The sequence below is a fragment of the Acinonyx jubatus genome, chromosome A2, assembly GCF_027475565.1.
Source record: "Acinonyx jubatus isolate Ajub_Pintada_27869175 chromosome A2, VMU_Ajub_asm_v1.0, whole genome shotgun sequence".
Classification (NCBI taxonomy): domain Eukaryota; kingdom Metazoa; phylum Chordata; class Mammalia; order Carnivora; family Felidae; genus Acinonyx; species Acinonyx jubatus.
This window is the reverse complement of record NC_069383.1, coordinates 154,031,508-154,053,206: the sequence shown is the minus strand read 5'-3', so window position 1 is coordinate 154,053,206 and position 21,699 is coordinate 154,031,508. Positions and strand designations below refer to the sequence as shown.

General features: G+C 50.5%; 2 protein-coding genes across 2 annotated transcripts; both read right to left on the bottom strand.

Annotated features, from left to right (window-relative positions):
* Nucleotides 1-2,518: 2,518 nt before the first annotated feature.
* Nucleotides 2,519-3,831, bottom strand: LOC106985918 (olfactory receptor 10H1-like). Its single transcript, XM_027038201.2, has one exon. It carries the CDS (start codon nucleotides 3,476-3,478, stop codon nucleotides 2,519-2,521), a length of 960 nt encoding a protein of 319 aa, XP_026894002.1. The 5' UTR covers nucleotides 3,479-3,831.
* Nucleotides 3,832-13,577: 9,746 nt separating this feature from the next.
* CLEC4OP (C-type lectin domain family 4 member O) lies at nucleotides 13,578-21,455 on the bottom strand. Its single transcript, XM_015084116.3, has 7 exons — nucleotides 21,302-21,455; nucleotides 20,861-20,968; nucleotides 20,301-20,354; nucleotides 20,115-20,204; nucleotides 17,434-17,585; nucleotides 16,456-16,559; nucleotides 13,578-15,050 (listed from the first exon to the last, which is right to left on the bottom strand). Exons 1-7 carry the CDS (start codon nucleotides 21,381-21,383, stop codon nucleotides 14,912-14,914), a joined length of 729 nt encoding a protein of 242 aa, XP_014939602.1. The 5' UTR covers nucleotides 21,384-21,455; the 3' UTR covers nucleotides 13,578-14,911.
* Nucleotides 21,456-21,699: the final 244 nt, after the last annotated feature.

The window sequence follows — 21,699 nt, the reverse complement described above, 5'->3', positions numbered from 1 at the left end:
GGTTTTTAGGAGTAAAGAAATGCTATCTTAAAAGTACTCAATATAGGGGCATTAGGGTGGTTCAGTCAGTTAAGCGTCCAACTTTCGGCTCAGGTCATGATTTTCAAGGTTTTGTGAGTTCAAGCCCTGAAAAAAGCTCTCTGTTGTCAGCACAGAGCCAACTTTGGATCCTCTGTCCCCCTGCCTTCTCTGCCCCTCTCCCACTCACGGACATGCTCTCTCTCAAAAAAAAAAACATTAAAAAAATACAAAAGTAATGAATATAACATAATGCTCAACACATAGTATATATTCATATAGTGACTATGACTAACTGTTACCATTGCTAGACCAGCATCAGTGACAGCAGCCCAAGAGCCAGAAATAATGCTACTGTTTGCTAATTCAATCCCACACATATGCATGGGATGACCACAGACATGGTCATTTTCAAGGAGATGAACCCAGCCAAAACTAACATTCACCCCTACTTCACACTCTGTTCAAAAATTAACTCCACGTGGACCAAAGACTTAAATGTAAGAACTGAAATTATAATGTTCTTAGAGGACAACATAGCTGTGAATCTCCGTTACCTTGGACTAAGCAATAGTTTCATAGACATGACACCAAAAGCGTAGGCAACAAAAGAAAACAATGCATAGATTGGATGCCATCAGAATAAAAATCTTCTGTCCTGCAAAGAATACCAACAGGTTCGTGAAAAGACAAGTCAGAATGCGAGACAATATTTGAAACTCACAGATCTGCTAAGGGCCTTGTAACCAGAAACTCTAAACAATTAGCCACAACTTAACAAAGAGACAAACAACCCGATTTTAAAACTGGGTGAAGTATCAAGGGCATTTCTCCAAGAACACACAGAAATGGGCACCAAGCATGTGATGAGATGCACAACGTGATTACTCATTAGGGAAATGCAAGTCAGAACCACCAAGAGATAAACTTCACAGCACGGAGATAGCTACGATGAACAGGACAGATAATAACCAGTGCTGGCAAAGATGTGGAGACGTTTGAACCCTTCTGCACTGCTGGTGAGGATACAGAATGGTGCAGCCACTTTGGAAAAGAGTCTGGAACATTCTTCATAATTAAACATAGAGGTACCATTGCATCCAGAAAACCCACTCCTTGGTATATACGCAATAGTACGAAACTATATATTCAAGCAAAAACCTTGTACACAAACATTCATAGTGGCAATATTCAAAATAGCAAAAATAGAAACCCTGAGATGTTCACCAAGCGATGAACAGACACATGAAGTCCAGTATGTCCACACAATGAAATAGTGTCTGGCAATAAAGAGGAATGAGGTTCTGGGGCGCCTGGGTGTCTCAGTTGGTTAAGGGTCCGACTTCAGCTCAGGTCATGATCTCCAAGTCCATGACTTCGAGCCCCGCGTTGGGCTCTGTGCCGATGGCTCAGAGCCTGGAGCCTCCTTCAGATTCTGTGTCTCCCTCCCTCCCTGCCCCTCCCCCACTCGCCCTCTGTCTTTCTCTCTCTCTCTCTCTGTCTCTCTATCTTTCTCTGTCAAAAAAATAAATAAATATAAAAAAAAAAGATGGGGCTCTTGGGTGGCTTAGTCAGTAAGCATATGACTTCGGCTCAGGTCACAATCTCACGGTTAGTGAGTTCAAGCCCTGTATGGAGTTCTGTGCTGACAGCTCAGAGCCCAGAGCCTGCTTCAGATTCTGTGTCTCCCTCTCTCTCTGCCCCTCCCCAACTCGTACTCTGTCTGTCTGTCTCTCTCAAAAATAAACATTAAAATTTTTTTTATAAAAAGGAATGAGGTTCTGATACGTTCTACAACATGGAAGAAACTTGACATTATGCCAAGTGAAAGAACTCAGTCAAAAACATCCCCTAACATATACTTCCATTTGAAGGAAATGTCCAGAACAGGCAAAGTAGATGAGTGAGTCCCGGGGATGAAAGGTACAACATAGGGAATGTGTCAATGGTGTTGTAACAGCATTGTGTGATGACAGATGTATACAGTTGGCTGAGCATATGTTGTATAATTGAAACCAAGGTAACACTGTGTGGCAACTCTACTGCAATTAAAAATTTTAAAAATACATATTTTTTTGAAAAAAAGTGGTTTCCTAAGGCTGGGGGTTAAGGGGGTTGGGGAGGAAATGGGGAGTGACTGAATGGGAATGAGTTTCTCTTTTGGGTGACAAAAAAAATGTTTCTAATTGATCGTGGTGAGGATCGCATAACTGTGAATATACTAAAACCAACTGAATCGAGTACTTTAAATAGATGAATTATACAGCACATGGACTATATCTCAGTAATGCTGTTTAATTATAAAATAAAATTAATATCCAAGACACAAACCAAGGAAGGAAGAAGCGGAAAAGTTCACATTTATTAGTACCTGCTATGCCATGGGTGTCATCACACAAATCTATACCATTCTTACTAGGTAGGCATTATTAAGCCCGCTGTACAGATGAGGGTATGGTCATCCTTCCCCTTCTTCAAAAACTGCCTCCACACTGGCCACTTAGATGCTGGAGGGATGAAGTTTTCTGAGGAAGGTCTTGGTCATGGCAGTCTTTAGCTCCTTGTTCCTGAGACTGAAGATGATGGGGCTGAGGAAGGGGGTGAGGACCGTGTAGGTGATGGCCATCAGGGTGTCTCTTTCCAGAGACTGGGGACCCTTTGGCTTGAGGTAGACGACAGAGGCAAAGCCGTAGTGCACAATGACCACAGTGAGGTGGGACGCACAGGTGGAGAAGGCCTTGTGCCGGCCCTCAGCTGAGGGGATCCTCAAGATGGTGGCCACGATGAAGGCATAGGAGAGGAGGATGAGGAGACAGCAGCCCAGCAGGGCCATGATGCACACCAGCCCCACGCCCTTGGCCACTACTGGTACATCAGTTCCACAGGCCAGCTTCAAGAGAGGGGGCACATGACATAAAAAATGGTGGATCTCATTGGGTCCACAGAAGGTGAGGTGGAAAACGGCCGTGGTCACCACCAGCCCCGTGACCGAGCCACCTACCCAGGACCAGGCCACCAGGCAGGCACAGCCGCGGGGGCTCATGAGCACATTGTAGCGCAGGGGGTGGCAGATGGCCACGTAGCGGTCGTAGCCCATGATCATGAGCAGGAAGGAGTGGGTGAAGCCGAACGTGAAGGAGAAAAACATCTGGCTGGCACAGGCCACCCAGGTGATGGTGCGGTGGGTGGAGAGCAGGTCGGCCAGCAGGCGCGGGGTGATGGCCAAGGTGTAGAGGATCTCGGAGGTGGACAGGGCGCACAGGAAGAGGTACATGGGCGTGTGCAGGCTGCGCTCGCTCCAGACTGTGGCCATGATGAGCAGGTTCCCCAGCAGCGTGAACAGGTACATGAGCAGGAACAGCAGGAAGAAGGCGGGCAGGAGATGCCTTGGGAAGGTGGAGAAGCCCACGAGGATGAATTCGGACACGGAGCTGTGGTTTCGGCCCAGCGTGGCAGCCATCCCTGGGTGGGGAGAGAGCGAGGGTGGCCAGGTGGGCGGGAGCTATGGGTGTGTGCTGAGCCCAGCCTGGGAGGACTTCCCTGAGGAGGTACCCCCTCACCCCACAGGCCATGGCCGGTCCCTCGGCCACAGGCTGCTCGTGAGGACGGTCAGCGCTCTTCTGAGTTGCACGGGGTTCACGGAAGATCCTGGGCCTCAAGTGCTTAGCGCTGGTCTTGGTGCGTGGTAAGAACTCAGTAAAAAATAATACTGACAATTATTATGACTACTGCTATTACCATTATTGACCCCATGCACAACCACCAGGATTTTCTGTCTTTGAGCATGCAGGTCACTCCATGTTCTCCCCAACTTGTGACTCCAAATCCTTCCTGATTTTAAGAGTGAGCTACTCCCTAACAGTCAGCTCAGCTGGAAGTCTCATCTCCTGCGTATCATGGAGAGGACATAGGCTCTGGTTAAATCTCAGCAGAATCCCTTACTAGCTCACCTGGAACATGGAATAATAATGCTTATTCCACACGGCTGCCATGGCACGTAGGTGAAGGGATGCACATTCGGTTCTTAGCTACTGTGGTTGTTGTGCGGCCTGACTTGCATGAGTCCCTCACAAGGACATGGCCTGACTGGCATCACCAGAGTCGCATTCTCTGACCCCTGCTGTATCGCTGATCATTTCACGATGCCATTCTCTGAATACCCGCCCCTCCTTGAGTCCTAGCCACACCACTATCCCCAACCTCCTGCTTCCTGGAGCAAGCAAGGCTCCCAGCTACAGGTTCTCCCACATCCTTCCCCAAGTGACAACAGACTCACATCTGGCCCAGCTCCCCGTAAAGGTAGCTTTCCTTCCAAACACCTGCTCCATCTGGTGTCCCCTCTCTGTCTCTCTGCTTTCCTTTCTGCCACCAACAGGCTTGATGCAAAAATGCAACATTTTTTTTTTTAATCGCAGGATGGATCAACAGATGAGTGGATAAATGAAAAGTGGCATGCCCATGTAACAGGATACCAAAAGCACAACACGTGGCCCATGCTACGACGTGGTTGAACCTCAAAGACATTATGCTGAGCGAAAGAGGCTAGCCACAAAGACCGCACGTTGTAGGATTTCGTTTATGAGAAATATCCAAAGGAGATAAATGCATCAAGACGGAAAGCAGACCAGTGGTTGCGGTGCGGGGGGGATGGGAGCAGGATAAGCGGAGGGTGACTGTTAATGGCTTGTAGATCTCCCTTTGTGCTGGTGACATGTATGGAACCAAATAGAGGTGCGCATGTCATGACATTGTGAAAGTTTAAATGGCAAGGATGGAGGCACCTGGGTGGCTCAGTCAGTTGAGCATCAGACTCTAGATTTCGGCTCAGGTGATGATCTTGCGGTTCGTGAGCTTGAGCCCCACACTGGGCTCCACACTGAGGGCACAGAGCCTGCTTGGGATTCTCTCTCTCCCAGCCTCTCTCTCTGCCCCTCCCCCGCTTGTGCTGTCTCTGTCTCTCTCAAAATAAATAAATAAACTTAAAAAAAAGCCACCTTTATAATTGCTAACTCTATATTATGTGATTTTTGCCCCATTGTTTTAGAAAGCAAAATGGGACTGGGGTGCCCGGTGGCTCAGCTGGTTGAGCATCAGACTCCTGATTTTGGCTCAGGTTGTGATCCCAGGGTTGTGGGATGGAGTCCTGGGTCAAGCTCTGCGCTGAGTGTGGAGCCTGCTCGGGACCCTCTCCCTCTCTCTCTGCCCCCCCCCAAAATAAATAAATAAACATTGAAAAAAAGATTCTCCCTCCCTCTGCCCCTCTCCCCTACTTGTGCATGCACTCTCTCTCTCTAAAATAATAATAATAATAATAATAATAATAATAAAAGAAAGCAAAGTGGGCCTTCCTTGGCCCCCTTCTATTTCTGTGCTGTTGCTCCCCTGGTTCACAGCCCAGACTGTCCCCAGAGAGGGAGAGGGAGGGTCTGAGTGCCCAGGGCCAGTCAGGAGCAGAGGGAGGAAGAACCCACCACCCCCCTTATGCTTTCCTGTTCCTTCTGGCAGGAGACCCTGAGCCTCTGCCCAGGTGTGTGTGAGAGCAGAAGGGGAGGCCCTCAGGGCCGCTCTGCTCAGGGGTGGGTGGGGGGCCTCCCGTTCCTACGGACGGGGACCCCGGTGCCCCCTGTGTCTCACCAACACCTACACGTGGGTGGGTGTGTCCCCCCATCTCCACGTACCTGTACTCTACCTCCCATCCCCTCCCAACCCGCACAGCTGCTGTGAGCTCTCACACCAGATATGCACACAGGGGGCCCACATGTACCTGCTGCGATCAGACCCGGGCAGTTACACAGATCAGAGACCCCGCCTGGGGAAGGACTCACGCACCCGCGGAGTCGCGGCTATAGGCAAGCCTGCAGGCACACACAGACAGACGCTCTCACAGTAGAAGCCGGAAGACGGTGACTGACGCCCGTGTCCCTGACAACCTTCACCCTAAGATCTACCACCACAGCCAGGATGCGCATCGGATGTGCATGCATTGTGCGTACGCGGCCAGCCTGGGTCAACAATTCGGGAATCAGAGGCCTCCTCTCAGATCCTGCTTGCCTCGGACTTCGTTCGGCTGGGCTCTGGGTCCCAAGATCCACCCCAACACTCTGATTACCCACAGTCCTTCCCCACAACCCGGGCTTGCATCACCTCCTCCGGGGAGACACCCAGGGGCACACCCTCCGTTGGCGGCTGCGGGAGCGCTCTGAGGGGGTAGCAGCGGGAGCCCTGGGTCTCCCCACTGATGCTCAACACCAGGAGCCCCAAAGTGGGGTAGGCAGGGCGGGAGGCTGCTCCTGCAATTTTCAAGCTCTTCTCCAAAGGCATCCCAGAGGAGACCTGTGCTGGGGGCGGGGGGGGGGGGGGGCGGGGGGAGGGCACCCTCAGGGCCCCAGAGTCAGGAGGGGGCCTCAGGGAGACAGCTAGAGACTTCCCTGAGATTAGCCCACAGGGGTACATGTGGCCTCCAAACCTTCCCTGAGACCCTCTGTGCCCAGTTGGGAGCTGGGCTGTTCTGAAACCCCGCAGAGGAGGGTTAGGTGGGGACAAGGAGGTACGAAGATGACCTCTAAGGGGACAGGGCAGGGAACACAAAAGGAGGTGATGCCCCTCCCCTTCCCTCTCAGGGAGTGTGGAGTGTGGACACTCCATTCCCAGTGCCCGAGCTCCATCCACACCCCACCAGCAGGCACCTGCTGCAGAGGATGCCTCCCAGAGCAGGCTGGTGCCCACTTTGGTGAGGAAGCCCCGCGTCCCAGACGCTGGCAGTGGTCCAGAGGAGGGGCTGACGTCCGGCCTCTGCAGAGGCAGAGGCACCGGGCCAGAGATGGGCTCTCCACAGCATGGCCTTGCTCTGGGCCCAGGCTGCCCCAGGCTGAAGGACTGAGGAGGGAGGAGACGGTGCCAGGCCGCCCCAGCCACCCGCAGCCTGGCTGGCCTCGCTCTCAGGCCGCAACGCAGCTCAGCCTCCACTCTCCTCCTGGATCCGTGTTGTCACTTACGACATGCCCACCTGGGGCGGGCACGTGTAACCTGGAACACGGCACCAGCCCGTGTATTCGTTTCCTGGGGCCGAGGAGACAAATGGCCACAAACTGGGTGGCTCAAAACAACAGCGGTGTGCTGTCTCACAGTTCTGGAGGCCAGGCTTGGGTAGGGGGACCCCCTTCTGGAGGCTCTGAGGGAGGGTCAGGCCTACGCCTCTCTCCTGGCTTCTGGTGGTCACCAGCACCTTGACTGTGTCACTCTGATCTCTGCCTGTGTCTTCCCATGAACTTCTCACGTCTGTATATCTTCTCCTCTCCTTGTAAGGACACCAGTCATTAGACACCAGCCATTTTGGGGACCACCACCCAGGATTTCATCTCGAGATCGTTATCTATTTACGTCTGTAAAGACCCTATTTCCAAACAAAGTCACAATTCTGAGGTTCCAAGCAGACACGCATTTCTTCTTCTTTTTTTTCAATACTGTAGTTGGGTTTTTCCTGTTTTATTAAAAAAGTTTATTTCTTTATTTTGAGACAGAGAGAGAGAGAGAGTGCGCATGTAAACAGGGGAGGGGCAGAGAGAGAGGGAGAAATAGAGAGCCCCAAGCAGGCCCCATGCTGTCAGTGCAGAACCCGACTTTATCTCATGACCGGGAGACATGACCTGAGTGGAAATCAAGAGTCAGATGCTTAACCGACTGAGCCACCCAGGTGCCAAGAACACACATTTCTGAGTGACACTATTTAAACCCACTACAGCATCCCCCCTGCTTCTGTTCTCTGCTTTGGCTCTGACCTCTGCACCTGCTTCCCACACAACACCAGAGGGATCCTGCTAAACAAACCAGATTCCATCCTTCCCCTTGCTTAGAACCATCCATGGCTCCCTAGTCCCAGATGCCTCCCTGCAGCCAAAAGTCTGCTCCTTGTTAGTCCCTCCAGTTTCCTCTCAGCCCCCTCTCTCTCTTCCAACACCCACTTTGCATCTCTAAGCTAAAATGGGATGGGAGCATTTTCAATTTCTTGAATGTACCAGACTCTCACCCCAGGTCCCACCACATCCCTCATGCCTCCCTCCCATCTGCCTCAACTAACTGGTCTCAGATCACCTGCCACCTCCTCCAGGAAGCCTTTCGTGATTACCCCACTCCTGGCTGGGTCTGGTGCCTCTCTGACTCCTCGCTTCCCCGGAGATCCCCTATCATACAGTGTTGTCCTTACCTGGTTACGGGTCGCTGTCTCCCGTGACACTGTGGCATCATGAGGGCAGGGACAGTGCCTCACTGGTTCCATGCTGTGTTCCCAACATCAAAAATGATTCCTGCACATAGTAAATGTTCAATAAAAATGCATTAAAGAAAACAGTGAAGGAAGGCATGCAGTGAGTGCTGTGAGACCCCACAGTGCAGGCGGCAAAGGAGGGACGTGCCATCTGAGCTGAACTCTGAAGGATGAAAAGTCTCCCGCACACGGTGCCAGGGACGGAACGGCAGGCAGAGGAACCAGCAGAGCCAAGGCATGGAGAAGTGTCCAGAATGGGCTCAGAGGAGGCTGGGGAGTCAGACTGGAGCCAAAATGTGAAGGGACTTGGAGGCACCGCAGGACCGCCCCTCTAGGGCCCAGGAGGAGAGAGTGGGCTGGAAGGAGGTGCCAGCCTGGACTGAGGTCCAGCCAACACTCTCTTCTAAGCTCTATCCCACTGGGACAGCAGAAGAGCCAGAATGTGGGGGGAATCTAGGGGATTTTCTGGCACAACTCAAATCGGGAAAGGCATCAGAGAAACACACGGTCAACCAAGAAATGAGCTCTGGACGAAGGAGAAATCTCTTTTATTGCTGCTTCTGGATGGCCAGAGAGGTCAGGATACCAGGCTAACATCGCACACGGGAGTCAATACCAAGCCCCAGGAGGAGTGGAGACCAAGGTCTCAGTTCAGCTGCAGCTCGCAGCCCTGCCTGGAGAGGGCGCTGTGGCCCCGGACAAGTGGTTTGGCCTCTCTGGGCCTCACCTGCTCTTCTGTGAAATGGGGCTGAATGAGGATAACAGACACCATGTGTGCAGAGCTTGGCACCCAGTAGGTGCTTGGTCGACACGAGCTCCTCTCCCCGCTCAGCGCCCATTTCAAATGTTTTCTTGAACGATGGGCACCCTGCTTTCGTTTGTCTCACAGGTATTTCCTGCGCACCTGCTGTGTGCCCGGCAGTGAGTGTGTGGCCACCGGAGATAAACGGCCAATAACCAAAGTCGCTTTGAGCCACAGCCTTGCAGCTCTGCTCAGCTGTTCTCCCAGACAGGCCCGTGCATTTCTGGGTCTCGCCACTGGGTCTGACCAGGGGTGACCGAGGAGCATTGTTCAAGTGGCTCTGTCCCCCAGACGACCATCAGCCCTTGCTGGTGCCAGAGCCTTTGCTCACAGCTGCAGACGGAGAGGTGGCTCAGACCCAGCCTGTCCCCAAGAGTAGCGCCCTGCACCTGCTTCCCTCCACCGCACCGCGCCCCTGTGCCCAGACACAAGTACAGGACGGCGCCCTCTAGTGTTGCTGGTGAGTTCACTGTCAGTGGCTTTCCTTCCTGGCTCTTTGTACCTGGATGGCTCTCAGGGAGGTCTGGGGGCTGTGGCGTCCTGGGAGTCGGTTGTATCTTCAGGGCATTTATCTCCCAGATTTGAATGACCTCAGCGCTCGCTGTCTCCCCTTCCTGTCCAGTTGCTCTTAGAGGTGGAGCTCGGGTCCAATCACTTTCCATCTGTAGCACAAACCAGGGACACGGTGAGTGTTTATAGGACAAAACTCCCACTGCGGATTGCCCAGTTAAGTCAAGCTGAAGAAGTCTTCAAATCCTTGGTCATCGCCTTGCTTAAGAAGTACCCCCTCATCCCCTCACGGTGCATGGGGGGAGGAAGCCTCATGCTTGATCTGCTCTTTGATAACTGGGTAAAGTCGGAACGCCCGCACACCAGCTGCTTAGTTTGATAAGCATGTCCGGCCTCGGTACCCAAAGACTGTGCACGTGGTAACTCTTATCTCCAGCTCAGAGGAAGTCCAGCCCCAGCCAGCATGTGTCCAACAGCTGTGTATGCAATGCCTGAGCCCTTCACCAGGGAGCCCACCGTGACTGACATACCTGCTCCTGTGAACATTACAGTAGAAGGGCGAGGGTAGATGATGGATAACTGAATGTAGACGAGAGGGTGAGGAGTTTGAGGGAAGGAAGGCAGTTGGCTATAGGAGCCCAAATACCAACCCACAGAGAGTAGGGAGGGTACAGATGGGCATAGGGGGGCGGGTTCATGGATAAAGTGACATTTCAGCTGCAACATTTGTTCCAGGGGCAGAGTGAGAGGAGAGGGTACACCAGGCAGAAGGAGCAGCATGTCCAAAGGACCTGAGGCAAAAAGATGATTGTCCATCCAAGGAACAGAGTAAGGCCAACATGACAGAGTCTTGGGCAGCAAGAGGGGTGAGTGGCTCAAAATGGCCTAAAATAGCAGATGGGGATCAGATTACAGAGTACGTTACCCCATAACCCCAACAGGTAGTAGACGACACACAGTTTACAAGAGGGAGACTGGCTGTGATGTCAGTGAATTTCAGATAAATTGGGGAATAGCCATTCACACCTCAGGGGGACCTTGCAGCACACGGACTTCCCATAGGGTTGTAGTGAGAGGCTAGTGTGTTCTCTCAGCCAGTTTTATTGAACACCGATTAGGTGCCCGGCTGGGGGGACACAATGCTAAGCAAGTTCAGATTGGTCCTGCCCTCTCAGGGCTGCCAGTGTAGTGGGGAAGGAGGGGCGGTGTTGGCCAGGTAATACCCATAACTGCAGTGAGCCTGCTGCAGAAGTAGAATTGTCAGCCGCCCTTGGAGCTCTGGACACCCCCACCCGCATAGTCAACAGCGCGGAGCGATCACAGCGGCCACGCTCGGCAGCAGGTGCTTTGCACGCTTGGGTTCTGCTGCCCAGAGCCCCAGTGTGCATGTTGTAGCATTCAGCTGTTTGCAGCTCTGAGAATCCTGTGGCTTGGGGGAAGAGAATGTCACCTCAGTTGCCACTTCTGTCTCTTGATGTTAACCAAATGGCCAGGTTTGGGCTTGAGTCTAAGTCGGAAAACTATCTGGGGATCAGTTCTCCAGAGGGGGTGAATCCCTGGCCCTGTCTCCACCTTAGCCCTGGGCTGTGCATCAGATCTCATCTGCCTGCAGGGTGTGGCTGCTCCACAGGGACTCTTTAATTTCCACAAATGAAGTGGAGGGTGGGGAATTGTGAGCCAACTTTTAATGAGTCCCCAGCTGTCACTTGAAGTCCTGTGACTCTTTCAGTAATGAGCCCCATCTTGGCTTCCAGGGATTGGCATGCCAGGGGGTTTGGCAGGCTGTGCAGGGAAGGGGTCCCAGCGTGTTCTTTAATGCCATCGACCGACTCCTGATGAGCCTAACTCTGTTCACCTCTCTGCGTCCTCCAGGAAGTGTGCCTAGGGGCCTTGGCTGATGAGCTCTAAACGCATGGGATGAGGCTGGGGGGGGTGGGTTGAGACAATGCTTCTAATCGCCTCCTACCCCAAGACATGGCTTCCAGCAAATTCCTGGGGCTTGTCGTTTACTTCTTTCAACAAAGACTAGCTGGCCACTAGTGCGAACTGTTCAGTTCTCTTCAGGTTCTTAAACACAGATTAATAGGCAAGGACAGATCTTGTGTGTGGTAACTTTGGTAGCCCTTGTGCCTCAGGGCACTGACTCACATCAGACAGACTCAGGTGGAAATCCTGGGAATGACCTCACCTCTCCGATTCTCTGTCTGAAGACGGGGAAGCTAATAGTAATAGCATCTGCCCAATGTATAAACTGTCTGGCACTTAGCACATGTTATTATTTTGTCACTCAGGGGAGCCCTGTAGGACTGTGGCCAGAAGGAACGGAGCCAGCTCACTGTTTGCCTACCTTACCCCGTGCCTTTGGAACTTATCCATCCATTCACTCACCAAACGTCATTGAGAGATTTCTGCGTTCCAGGCTCTAGAAATTCAAACACAGAGCAAGCAAGATGCGGTTCCTTCTGGTGTTTACCTTCTCAGGGGGAGAAACTAGTTTATGCAAATATGAGTTAAAGAGTCCACACGAGCAAAATGCTACTTTCTTGGACTGGCTGTAGCATCAGAGTCAACAAATAAACGGATGTTCTCTCAGAGTCAGGGTGGGCTGCAATGAAATTATTTTCCTGGATTTGGATCCTTCCCCAGTGGGGATCAGGTCCCACTGTTGCTTGTTCAGACCCCCCCGTCGCGAGCACTCTATGGAGGCACATACACATGTTGTGTGTGTCCCCACAGGGTCCGCTTTGTTCAGCCATACGGCAAGGTTAACGTAACTGTAAAGCAGGCTCAGGATTCCAAACTCAGTGACACTTTACTACGTGTTTAACTTGGCTTCACTCACGTCACACAAAGCAAAGTGCAAGACAAAGTCACACAACTAACAAGGCACCGCAAGGGGTAAGAAGTTAACAAAGCAAATGCGAGGTCAGTCCGTGAGCGCACAGCTGGGATGAGGCTTCAGTCTGGTCTGGGTCAGCTCCCCGCACATGTTATGTTATTATGTTCAAGTGCTGGAGGATGATCTCTGAACATCGGGCAGACCTCTTGTGGGCAGTCGCCTTTTCAATGCGTTTAGATGTGAAAGGGGCAGCGTCTGGAGAGTCTGACAGTTTGCTGCAAAGATACTCCCCCCACCTTTTTTTTTTAAGAAATACCTAGAGTATTTCTTTTTTTTTTATGTTTATTTATTTCTGAGACAGAGAGAGACAGAGCATGAGCAGGGAAGGGGCAGAGAGAGAGAGGGAAACACAGAATCCGAAGCAGGCTCCAGGCTCTGAGCTGTCAGCACAGAGCCCGACATGGGGCCCGAACTCACGGACTGCGAGATCATGACCTGGGCGGAAGTCGGACGCTTAACCAACTGAGCCACCCAGGCGCCCCGGATACTCCCTTTTGAAAAAGAGCTGAATCAGTCTTGGGCCTCAGCAGACCTCTTTTGGCTCTGCAGGTTACCAGTTCTGGATGCCATCAGCTTGTGCTGGTTTCAGTGTATGTCTTTGGCTGTGTGTGTCCCTGCTTGACATAAGTTACTGCTTGACATGAGTGACTCCGTCTTGCTCTTTACCCCTGTTCTATCAGCTCCCCGTCTGCCATAAACTATAAAGCCCCATCAAGGCAACCTGGTGACAGGTGTGTCCACCCTGGTTCTTAATCACTGTCTCTGGCATATTATAGGTACTTGTGAGTTTTTACTGAATGAATCAGTTGCAAAATGCATCCAGAGAGAGCACATGATTTGGTCCCCTTCGCCAAATCATTGTGAGACATCTGGTCAACTTGGCGACTGCATTTTTCTAATAGCTGAACTTCAGCTACACTTTCTGAAGAACAAGAGGCCACTCCTAGTTTCTGACCACTCACCTCCATGGTCCTGGAAGAGAATCACATTTTATTTTTCTCTTCTTTGCAGCAGCGATACAGGCATGTATCTCATCCCCATACAGTTTCAGATTCTGACGAGAGAGATGGCAGGGACCAGACCAAATTGCTATTTTGGCCAATTAAAAATGAAACTTGTTGGAGAACAATTATTCTGACAGACCTTAACTTTCTTGTGCTATAACTATCTAGCCATGAGTGACACACGTATAAGGAAGAGAGCCTGGGCCAGGTGCAGGGAATGGCCATGCCTAATCCTAATGCCTGATGCCTGCACTTTCTCACAGATCTTGGTCTCAAGAATCCAGGCTTACAAATGTGGAGGAAACTGACATAGGTTTTGGAATTAACAGAAATGGCAAGACACAGTTAAGGGATTGAAGGATTTTTTTTTTAATGGGTTAAGAATCCACTGCATTGTACAACATAAATCATAATCACAAAGTTAATAAAGGTCTCTGATAGGAAAGCAAGAGTCAGACTCTTGAGTAGCCCATGCAGATGGTACCTGTTGATTTGGGCCCAGTGAAGGATGAGGAAATGTCCCACAGGAAGCCAGGGGCAGGGAGCATTCCAGGCAAAGAAAACTACAAGAGCAAACACATGGAGGTGTGAGGGGCGTGAAGAAAGGGAAGTGGCCAGTTGGTGAAGGGGCTTTGGAGATGTCTTAGAACAATCTCACTGGGAACCAGAGAGGAGACTGGCCTGGAGGGAGATGCTGAAGAGGAAGATGGAGAGGCTGGCTGAGGTAATGGTAATGTTGAATGAATGTGAGGGACCCAATCACCCCGTATCCACAAGCTTTAGGCTTTTTGTGTTAGAAGAAAGCCCTAGATCTTGGGGTTTTATGAAATGGAACTTTGTCCCCTGTATCAGTCAGCATAAGTTCAGTATGCTGCAGTAACAACTGGTGACCTCAAAATCTTAGTGGCCAATAACCACAAAAAAATTCACTTCTTGGTCATGTTTATGGGTCAGCAGAAGCTCTGCCTGAAGGGGGTCTTCTTCACTGCAGGACCATATTTGAAGGAGCTGTCCTTTCTAGGAAGAGGTGGTCTTCTGACAAGGGCAAAATGAAGATGGAAGAACCACACAAGGCTCTTAAGATTCCTGCTTAACGTGGCACATATCAATTCCCATCCCATTTCATTGGCTCAAGCAAGATCGTGGCCAAGCCTGGATTTAATGGAAGTTAAGAATTATCATTCTCCTGCAAGGATGGGCCCAGGACTGCTTCTGGAACATTCCACTCAGCAGAAATCGGGAAAGGAAATAAAGGGTGAGCAAGCCCAATGCCAAGAAAAGGACACTAGGCTTTGGAGAAATGTCCTCTATTGTTGCCTCTGTGAACTCAGAACCCAGAGAAGGCAGGGATAGGGCTTGAGGCTGTATATCAAGGGTTCTGCATCAGTCCCAGGAAGTGCAGTATAAGGGCTTGGTTAGCAGTTCTGTCGCCTCTCACAAATGAAAGCAAATCTCCCTGATTCACAAGAGAAGTTGCTCCAGTATCCATGGTTGTGTATCATCATGCAGGCGGGGGCAGTTCCATTATCATGTAGCTTCTTGGACTCCCAGTTACTGTCAAGAGATGCCCAAAAATTCCTGAGTAGATGGGCCAGTGCCTGAGCCCCCTACCCTGCTCTCTATGAGTGAGGGTCTGGCCCTAAGGTTCTTGAGGCCCCAAGTGGGAATCATTTATTGAGCCCATCTTACAGTAGTCATCTGGTCAACCCTTTCCCATTTTTTTTTCCAAGTGGAGAGACTGAGCTCAAATGGGAGTAGCAACAGGAAACAGTCTTCAGGGGAGCTGGGAGTCTCCAAGTTCTGGGGCCACTTTCTCTGACTCCCTCATCTCGCTGACCCTCTCCTCTTCTCTGAGGTCCATTCACCTTCAAGCCAGATTCACCCCGTCCAACGTCTAGCTCTGCCACCTGTCATCTATGTGACCAGGGCAACAGTCTTAATATCCGAGCCACTGTTTTCCTCTTTTGCAAAATGGGAGCACATTCTAAGGATGTGATGACCAGTGCATGTAAGGTATATGGTAGGTGCTCAGGTGGCAGATGAGTTTGCCAAGGTGATTAATTTTGCCCTGGGCCTGGACCCATCCAGAGCAGTTTGCCAGACAGGGAAGGGTGATGCTGGCAGATGGAAATGTCCAAAAGCAAAGAGTGTGAGAAGGCAGGTAACTGCCAGGAAGGTATAGTGGGTTCAGTGTTGTCCCCATTGAAAAGATATGCCCACATCCTAACCCCAGATATCTGTGAGTGCGACCTTACTTGGGAAAGGAGTCTTTGCAGATTAATTTAAGTGAAGGATGCTGAGAGGGGATCATCCTGGATTGACTGAGTGAGCCTCAATCCAACTATAAGTGTCCTTATAAGGGACAGAAGAGAGAAGACACAGGGGAGAGGAGAAGGGTATGTGACCACAGAGGCAGAGATTGGAGTGATGGGCCCATGAGCCAAGGAACAACTGAGCCACCAGAAGCTGGAAGAGGCAGGAAAAGATCCTCCCCTACAGACATTGGAGGGAGTGTAGTCCTGCTGACATATTGGTTTGGGACTCTGGCCTCCATAACTGTGAGAGAATAAGTTTCTGTTGTTTTCACCTCCCAGTTTGTGGCTCTTTGCTACAGCGACTACAGGAAACTCATACAGTTGGCAAAGGCTACATTATTATACTCCTGAATAGGCACATCCAAGGCTCTGAGAAGTCCTGCAACACAGGACCAGTTTGGCATTGAATCTGCTGTTTCTCAAGCATTTTAAATGGGAACACCATTCCCAGGTAATAAAATAACGATAGCTGCTATGATAGAAAGGGCTTGTGTTTTGGGAGTTGCTTCAGGTAAATAGTGAATGAATGACAGGGGAACATCCGGAGTGGTCATAAAATCGCTCTTTAAAAGCCCTGCCAATCTCTTAGGGGAAGACTGTCTTGGGTGGTTAGGGACATCTGCATCACAGACAGGGAGACTCACGTGTAGGTGGGGGTTGAGCCATCCATCCACCTGTGGTTTCCTTTCTGGCCCTCTTTGAAGAGGCCTATCCAGGATGTCACCTGCTCAGTTGATGTCAGGAAGTCCTAGATGGGAGAAGGCACAGTGCAAGGTAAAATTCCATCAGAGCTGAAAGGACAGAGGTTGGAGTGTCCGGGGACCGGAGGAGGGCTAAGGTGTAGAGGGGATTTGGGGTGGGCAAGCAGACAGAGGCAGCCACACACAGCACTTTCTATCCTGATGCGAACTCCAGACCTACTATGTGCATATCATATGGCCTCAGACATTTAATCCACCCCTTGGTTTCTTCATCTGTATAATGGAAAGAACAGAATCTCCACTTCATAGCATATTCTCAAGATCAAAAGAATAGACTGTGTGAGGTATGTGCACCTAGAAAGAAGCAGTGGACAAATATTGGTTGTGACTGTTTTTTAAGGTCAATGCATATCAGAGCAAGGTTTGATCTTAGGCTGTAGGAATATCTCTGGCTGGAAACCCAGCTCAAAAGACACTCTTGATGCGTTTCTTCGGGCCAAGCCTTGTTTCTGGACCAGGAGAGCCAGATATTATTTAGATCCAGCCTCACACTTACAACCCTGATGCAGTGTGAAGTTCTGTAGTGAAGGCCTCTGATGATGTCATGAGAGAATATGGAGAAGAGATGTTTGTATTGGGGTTTTGACAGGTGAGTAGGAGTTCTCCACACAGATAGCAAGAGTAAGGGCACTGCAAACCGAGGGACCTACATGAATCAGAGCTTGGAGGCAGGACCTCAGTGCACAGGGTCCATTCCCCACATGTCACAGCAGTGAGCTTGGGTTGAAGCAAGATGAAGCAGGTCTTGAAGACCATACTAGGAGTATTGTGCTAGACCCCAAAGGGGACAGAAATATGAACCCCCAAATTCTTTTATAATCCCTCTCCCAACCTGCTAAGATTCTACCTTCCGTTTCCCACCTGTTCTGCTCGGCTGTTGATGATAACCAGGTGAGCTTGCTTCTGGGCACAAGAATCATTAGCCTGGGTCCAGGTGAGGTTGTCCAGGGAGAAAAAGTAGCAGGAGCCCTGAAAGACCTTCCAGTCCAGGGGGCAAGGCTCACATGAGGATTCTGTGAGAATGGAGCCATTAGCCAAACTGGCATATCCAGTTTCCCATCCGGTGAAGGGGTGTGTCCCCCATCACCCCCTGGTCACATTCCCAATGGTCTCCACTTGAACACACCCAACAGTTGGAAGCTCACTACCTGGTAAGATGGCACCCCCCATTATAGAACCTCATCAGATGGAAATAGGAAAATGCTATAGATAGCCTATGAGATGGGGAAAAGGGACTCAAGGAACAGTGTGAATAATATCCTACTTTAGTGTAAAATAGAGGGACACAGGTTTTGACATTCCTCATTTGCTTAAAGAAACTCTAGAGCAGTGGTCTTCAGCCAGAAGTGATTCTTTCCCCAGGGGACAATGGTCAACACCTGGAGACCTTTTTTGGTTGTCATAACTGACAGAAGGTTATCCCATCAGGTGGGTCAAGGCCAGGGATGCTACATTACACAGGACAGTTTCCCCCCACTGGAAGAATGATTCAGCCCCAAACATCAATGGTGCACAGTTGAAGAAACTGTGCTCTGAAGAAAAACATATATAACTATACAATATAATTACAGTGGTTCCTGGGGGTTAGGTGGGAACTCAGCAGTGAGGGCTCAGGAGTGATACAGAGAATTCTCACTGCATCCATCTATATCCAGTTAGTGAACGCACACACACACACACACACACACACAGTGGATCTTTGTTATTTGCAGACTCCATATTTGCAAATTCACCTACTTGTTAACATTGATTGGTAACCCCCAAATCAATACTTGTGAGGTTTTCCTTGTCACTCACAGACCTGCACAGAGTGGCAAAAAGCTGGAGTCAGACAGAATAAGGCAAGTTCTGCCTTGCTGTTTCTTTTCTCATACCATAAGCAAGTGCGCCTTTGGTGGGCCATTTCGTGTCACACGCTTCATGTTTTTATGCCTTCTGTAGGCGATTTTGCTGTTTACAAAGGCCCTCAAGAGTCGTGCTAAAGCACTGTCAGTGTTCCTACATGCGCAAGAAGGCTGCGACGTGCCTTACAGAGAAAATGCGTGCGCATTAGGTAAGCTTCCTTCAGGCATGAGTTATAGTGCTGTTGGCCATGAGTTCAATGTTAGTGAAACAATATCTATTAAATATATTTAAACAGGTGAGTCTAGGGGCACCAGGGTGGCTCAGTCGGTTGAGCGTCCAACTTCGGCTCAGGTCACAATCTCGTGGTCTGTGAGTTCAAGTCCCGTGTCAGGCTCTGTGCTGACCGCTCAGAGCCTGGAGCCTGTTTCGGATTCTGCGTCTCCCTCTCTCTCTGCCCCTCCCCCGTTCATGCTCTGTCTCTCTCTGTCTCAAAAATAAATAAACGTTAAAAATAAATAAATAAATAAATAAATAAACAAACAAACAGGTGAGCCTGGTGGCTCAGTCGGTTAAGCATCCGTCTCTTGATTTTGACTCAGGCCATGATCTCATAGTTCTTGGGATCGAGCCACAGGTCAGACTCAGTGTTAAAAGCACAGAGCCTGCTTGGGATTCTCTCTCTTCCTCTCTCTCTTTGTCAAAATAAATAAACTTTAGGGGCACCTGGGTGGCTCAGTTGGTTAAGTGTCTGACTTCGGCTCAGGTCATGATCTCATAGTTGGAGCCCCCTGTCAGGCTCTGTGCTGGCAGCTCAGAGCCTGGAGCCTGTTTCAGATTCTGTGTCTCCTTCTCTTTCTCTCTCTCTCTCTCTCTCTCTCTGCCCCTCCCCCACTCGCTCTCTGTCTCTCTGTCTCTCTCAAAAATAAATAAACATTAAAAAATATTTTAATAAAAAAATAAAAATAAACTTTACATTTATACAGAAACACACAAAAACAAGGTTATGTATTGACCAGTTGACAAAATGTTATGACCAGGGGGTCAAGTAAAACTAATGCTGTTATTTCCGCAATGATTCAGTATTCGCCAATCCATCATTTGCAGGGACCACATAAAACATAGCTACATGAATAATAAGAACTAAATGTAGGTATTCCGCATCTCATCCACTCACGCAAAAGTTATATAAAAAGTATGTAACACCAAGAACACTCCCTCCAGCAGCATTTGATCCAGTAGTGTTTGCTTGGGGCTCAGAAATCTACACTGTGGCAAGTTCTCCAGGTACTTCTAACGTGCTGGTAAGGACTGACCACATTTTGTAACACACTAGTGTGGTTTTTGACAGTGGAGGCTCCGGATCCTGACAGTCTGTCTTAAAGAAGATAGTGTTAATTTCCCCCCCACTTTACAGCTGAGGAAACTGAAGCTCAGAGTGGTTTAAATGGGCTGCCCAAGGTCACGCACAACCACAAGCCTAGACCAGATCTGGCTGTCTCAAAAGTCTTGTTTTCCTGGGAGCCCTCCACTCTAAGTGTGATCTGATCATGTCACTTGAACTTTCTGAAAAGATGTGAGGAGCCATTGGCATCGGGGTGCCCCTCTGAGAGCCACTTGCCAGAAGCCCCACCACTGTTACAGGTGCTGTGTCGGGGGCACAACCCCTCCCTCTTCACCTCCCCTCCCCCACTCCTTACCATTGCCTGCCAGTACAGCCTTCATTTGCCGGAACATTTCACCCCGAATGAAGTCCAGGTCGTGCCTGGCATGCCCCAGTCCCTGCATCACTGGGAGGCCCAAAAACAAAGGGCTGGTCAAGGTCTTGGCAGAGAGAGGAGATATGGTGTAGAGGCAGGAGGCCGACCATGTTGAACCCCACTCACCTTTTTCATTCAGTTGAATGACTTCCTTCTGCACCTGCTGTGTCCTCTTCAAGACTGGGGAGAGGCGCAAGTAGGTGTTCTGGACCCCAGAACCTTCCTGGGTCTCTCCATGTTCCTCAAACCCCAAGGGGCCAAGACTTTCTCCCGTTCCCAGAGCAAGGCATTCTGGGACTCTGAAATGCCCTGCCCATTTTTCAGATGAGGAAACTGAGGCCCAGAGAGGTAAAGGTCCTTGTCTAAAACATCCAGCTAGTAAGCGGCAAGACAGGACCTTTGTTCAGGTGCATACTTTTTAGCAGGGAGGCTGGAGTTCGAGTCCAGTTGGGGGATGAGCTTTGGGAAGACACTCACCAACAACTCAGACTGACTTGGGCCCATGCAGGCCCCCCAGCCTGTTAGACTGGTGGGGGAGTGAGCTCCATTCTGTTGCCATTATGATCCCACTAGGGACAAAGACAGGCCACCCCTGCACCAGCTCTGCAGACCTGCCTTTGCAGGTTAGGAGCCAAGGTGCTTGCTTCCCTGTGGTCACCCTGTCCCCATTGGCCCAGATGCCTTACCTTTGGGCAGAACCACACAGAGGATAATGAGCATGAGAAGCAGGATCAGGGACACGGCCAGGCAGAGATATCTCCAGGTCTTATCCTTGGACGTCTGTCCCCATCGACCTGGGGGAAACCAGGTAAGCCTCCCTCTCCCCAAGGATATACACTCTCTCACCCCCTGAGATGCCTCAAACAGTCTTCAGGAAACTGCCGTATCCCCCGGGGTATTCTGGGTTCACTACCTACCAGACGGGAGGACTTAGAAAGGGCTGGAAAAAGAAGGCCATCTCTCTAGTATAAGAAGTCACGGCGGTGACGGCGGATGGGCTGAAAAGGGGCTCAGGAAGACTCAAACCTGATATTCCCTTCCTCCAACCTGTGAGGGAATCGGGGCAACCCAGCACCCAGCTCTTCCTGACATGGAAAAGGGCCCTTGGTCCCAGCTCCCTGACTCACCAGTGTTCCCCGGCTGCGGGGGGAGTTTGGCTCTCAATGCGGTAATCTCATTGGGGTTTGGGAAGTTCCTGGCTTCAGCCATGGCTACAATTCACTCAGCTCTGAGATGCCCCTGCCCTGCAGGCTGTCGGGTGACTCTACCCAGCCCTTAGAGGGAAATCCCCTCGTCCCCAACCCTCCCACATTTGTCTTCCTTCCTGGCTCAGTGTGGGGCCCCAAGATCTCTAGATGGCCTGTGATCAAGTAATCTGATGGGGAAGGGAGCTGGGCACCTGGGGCAGAGGCAGCGGGCACCGAGCTTCCCCTGCAAACTTGATCTCCGCCCAAGGTGGTTAAGACACAAAACAACCCAGAACTGGATCCAAATCCCTATACTCATACCGTCACCCCTCTCTGCT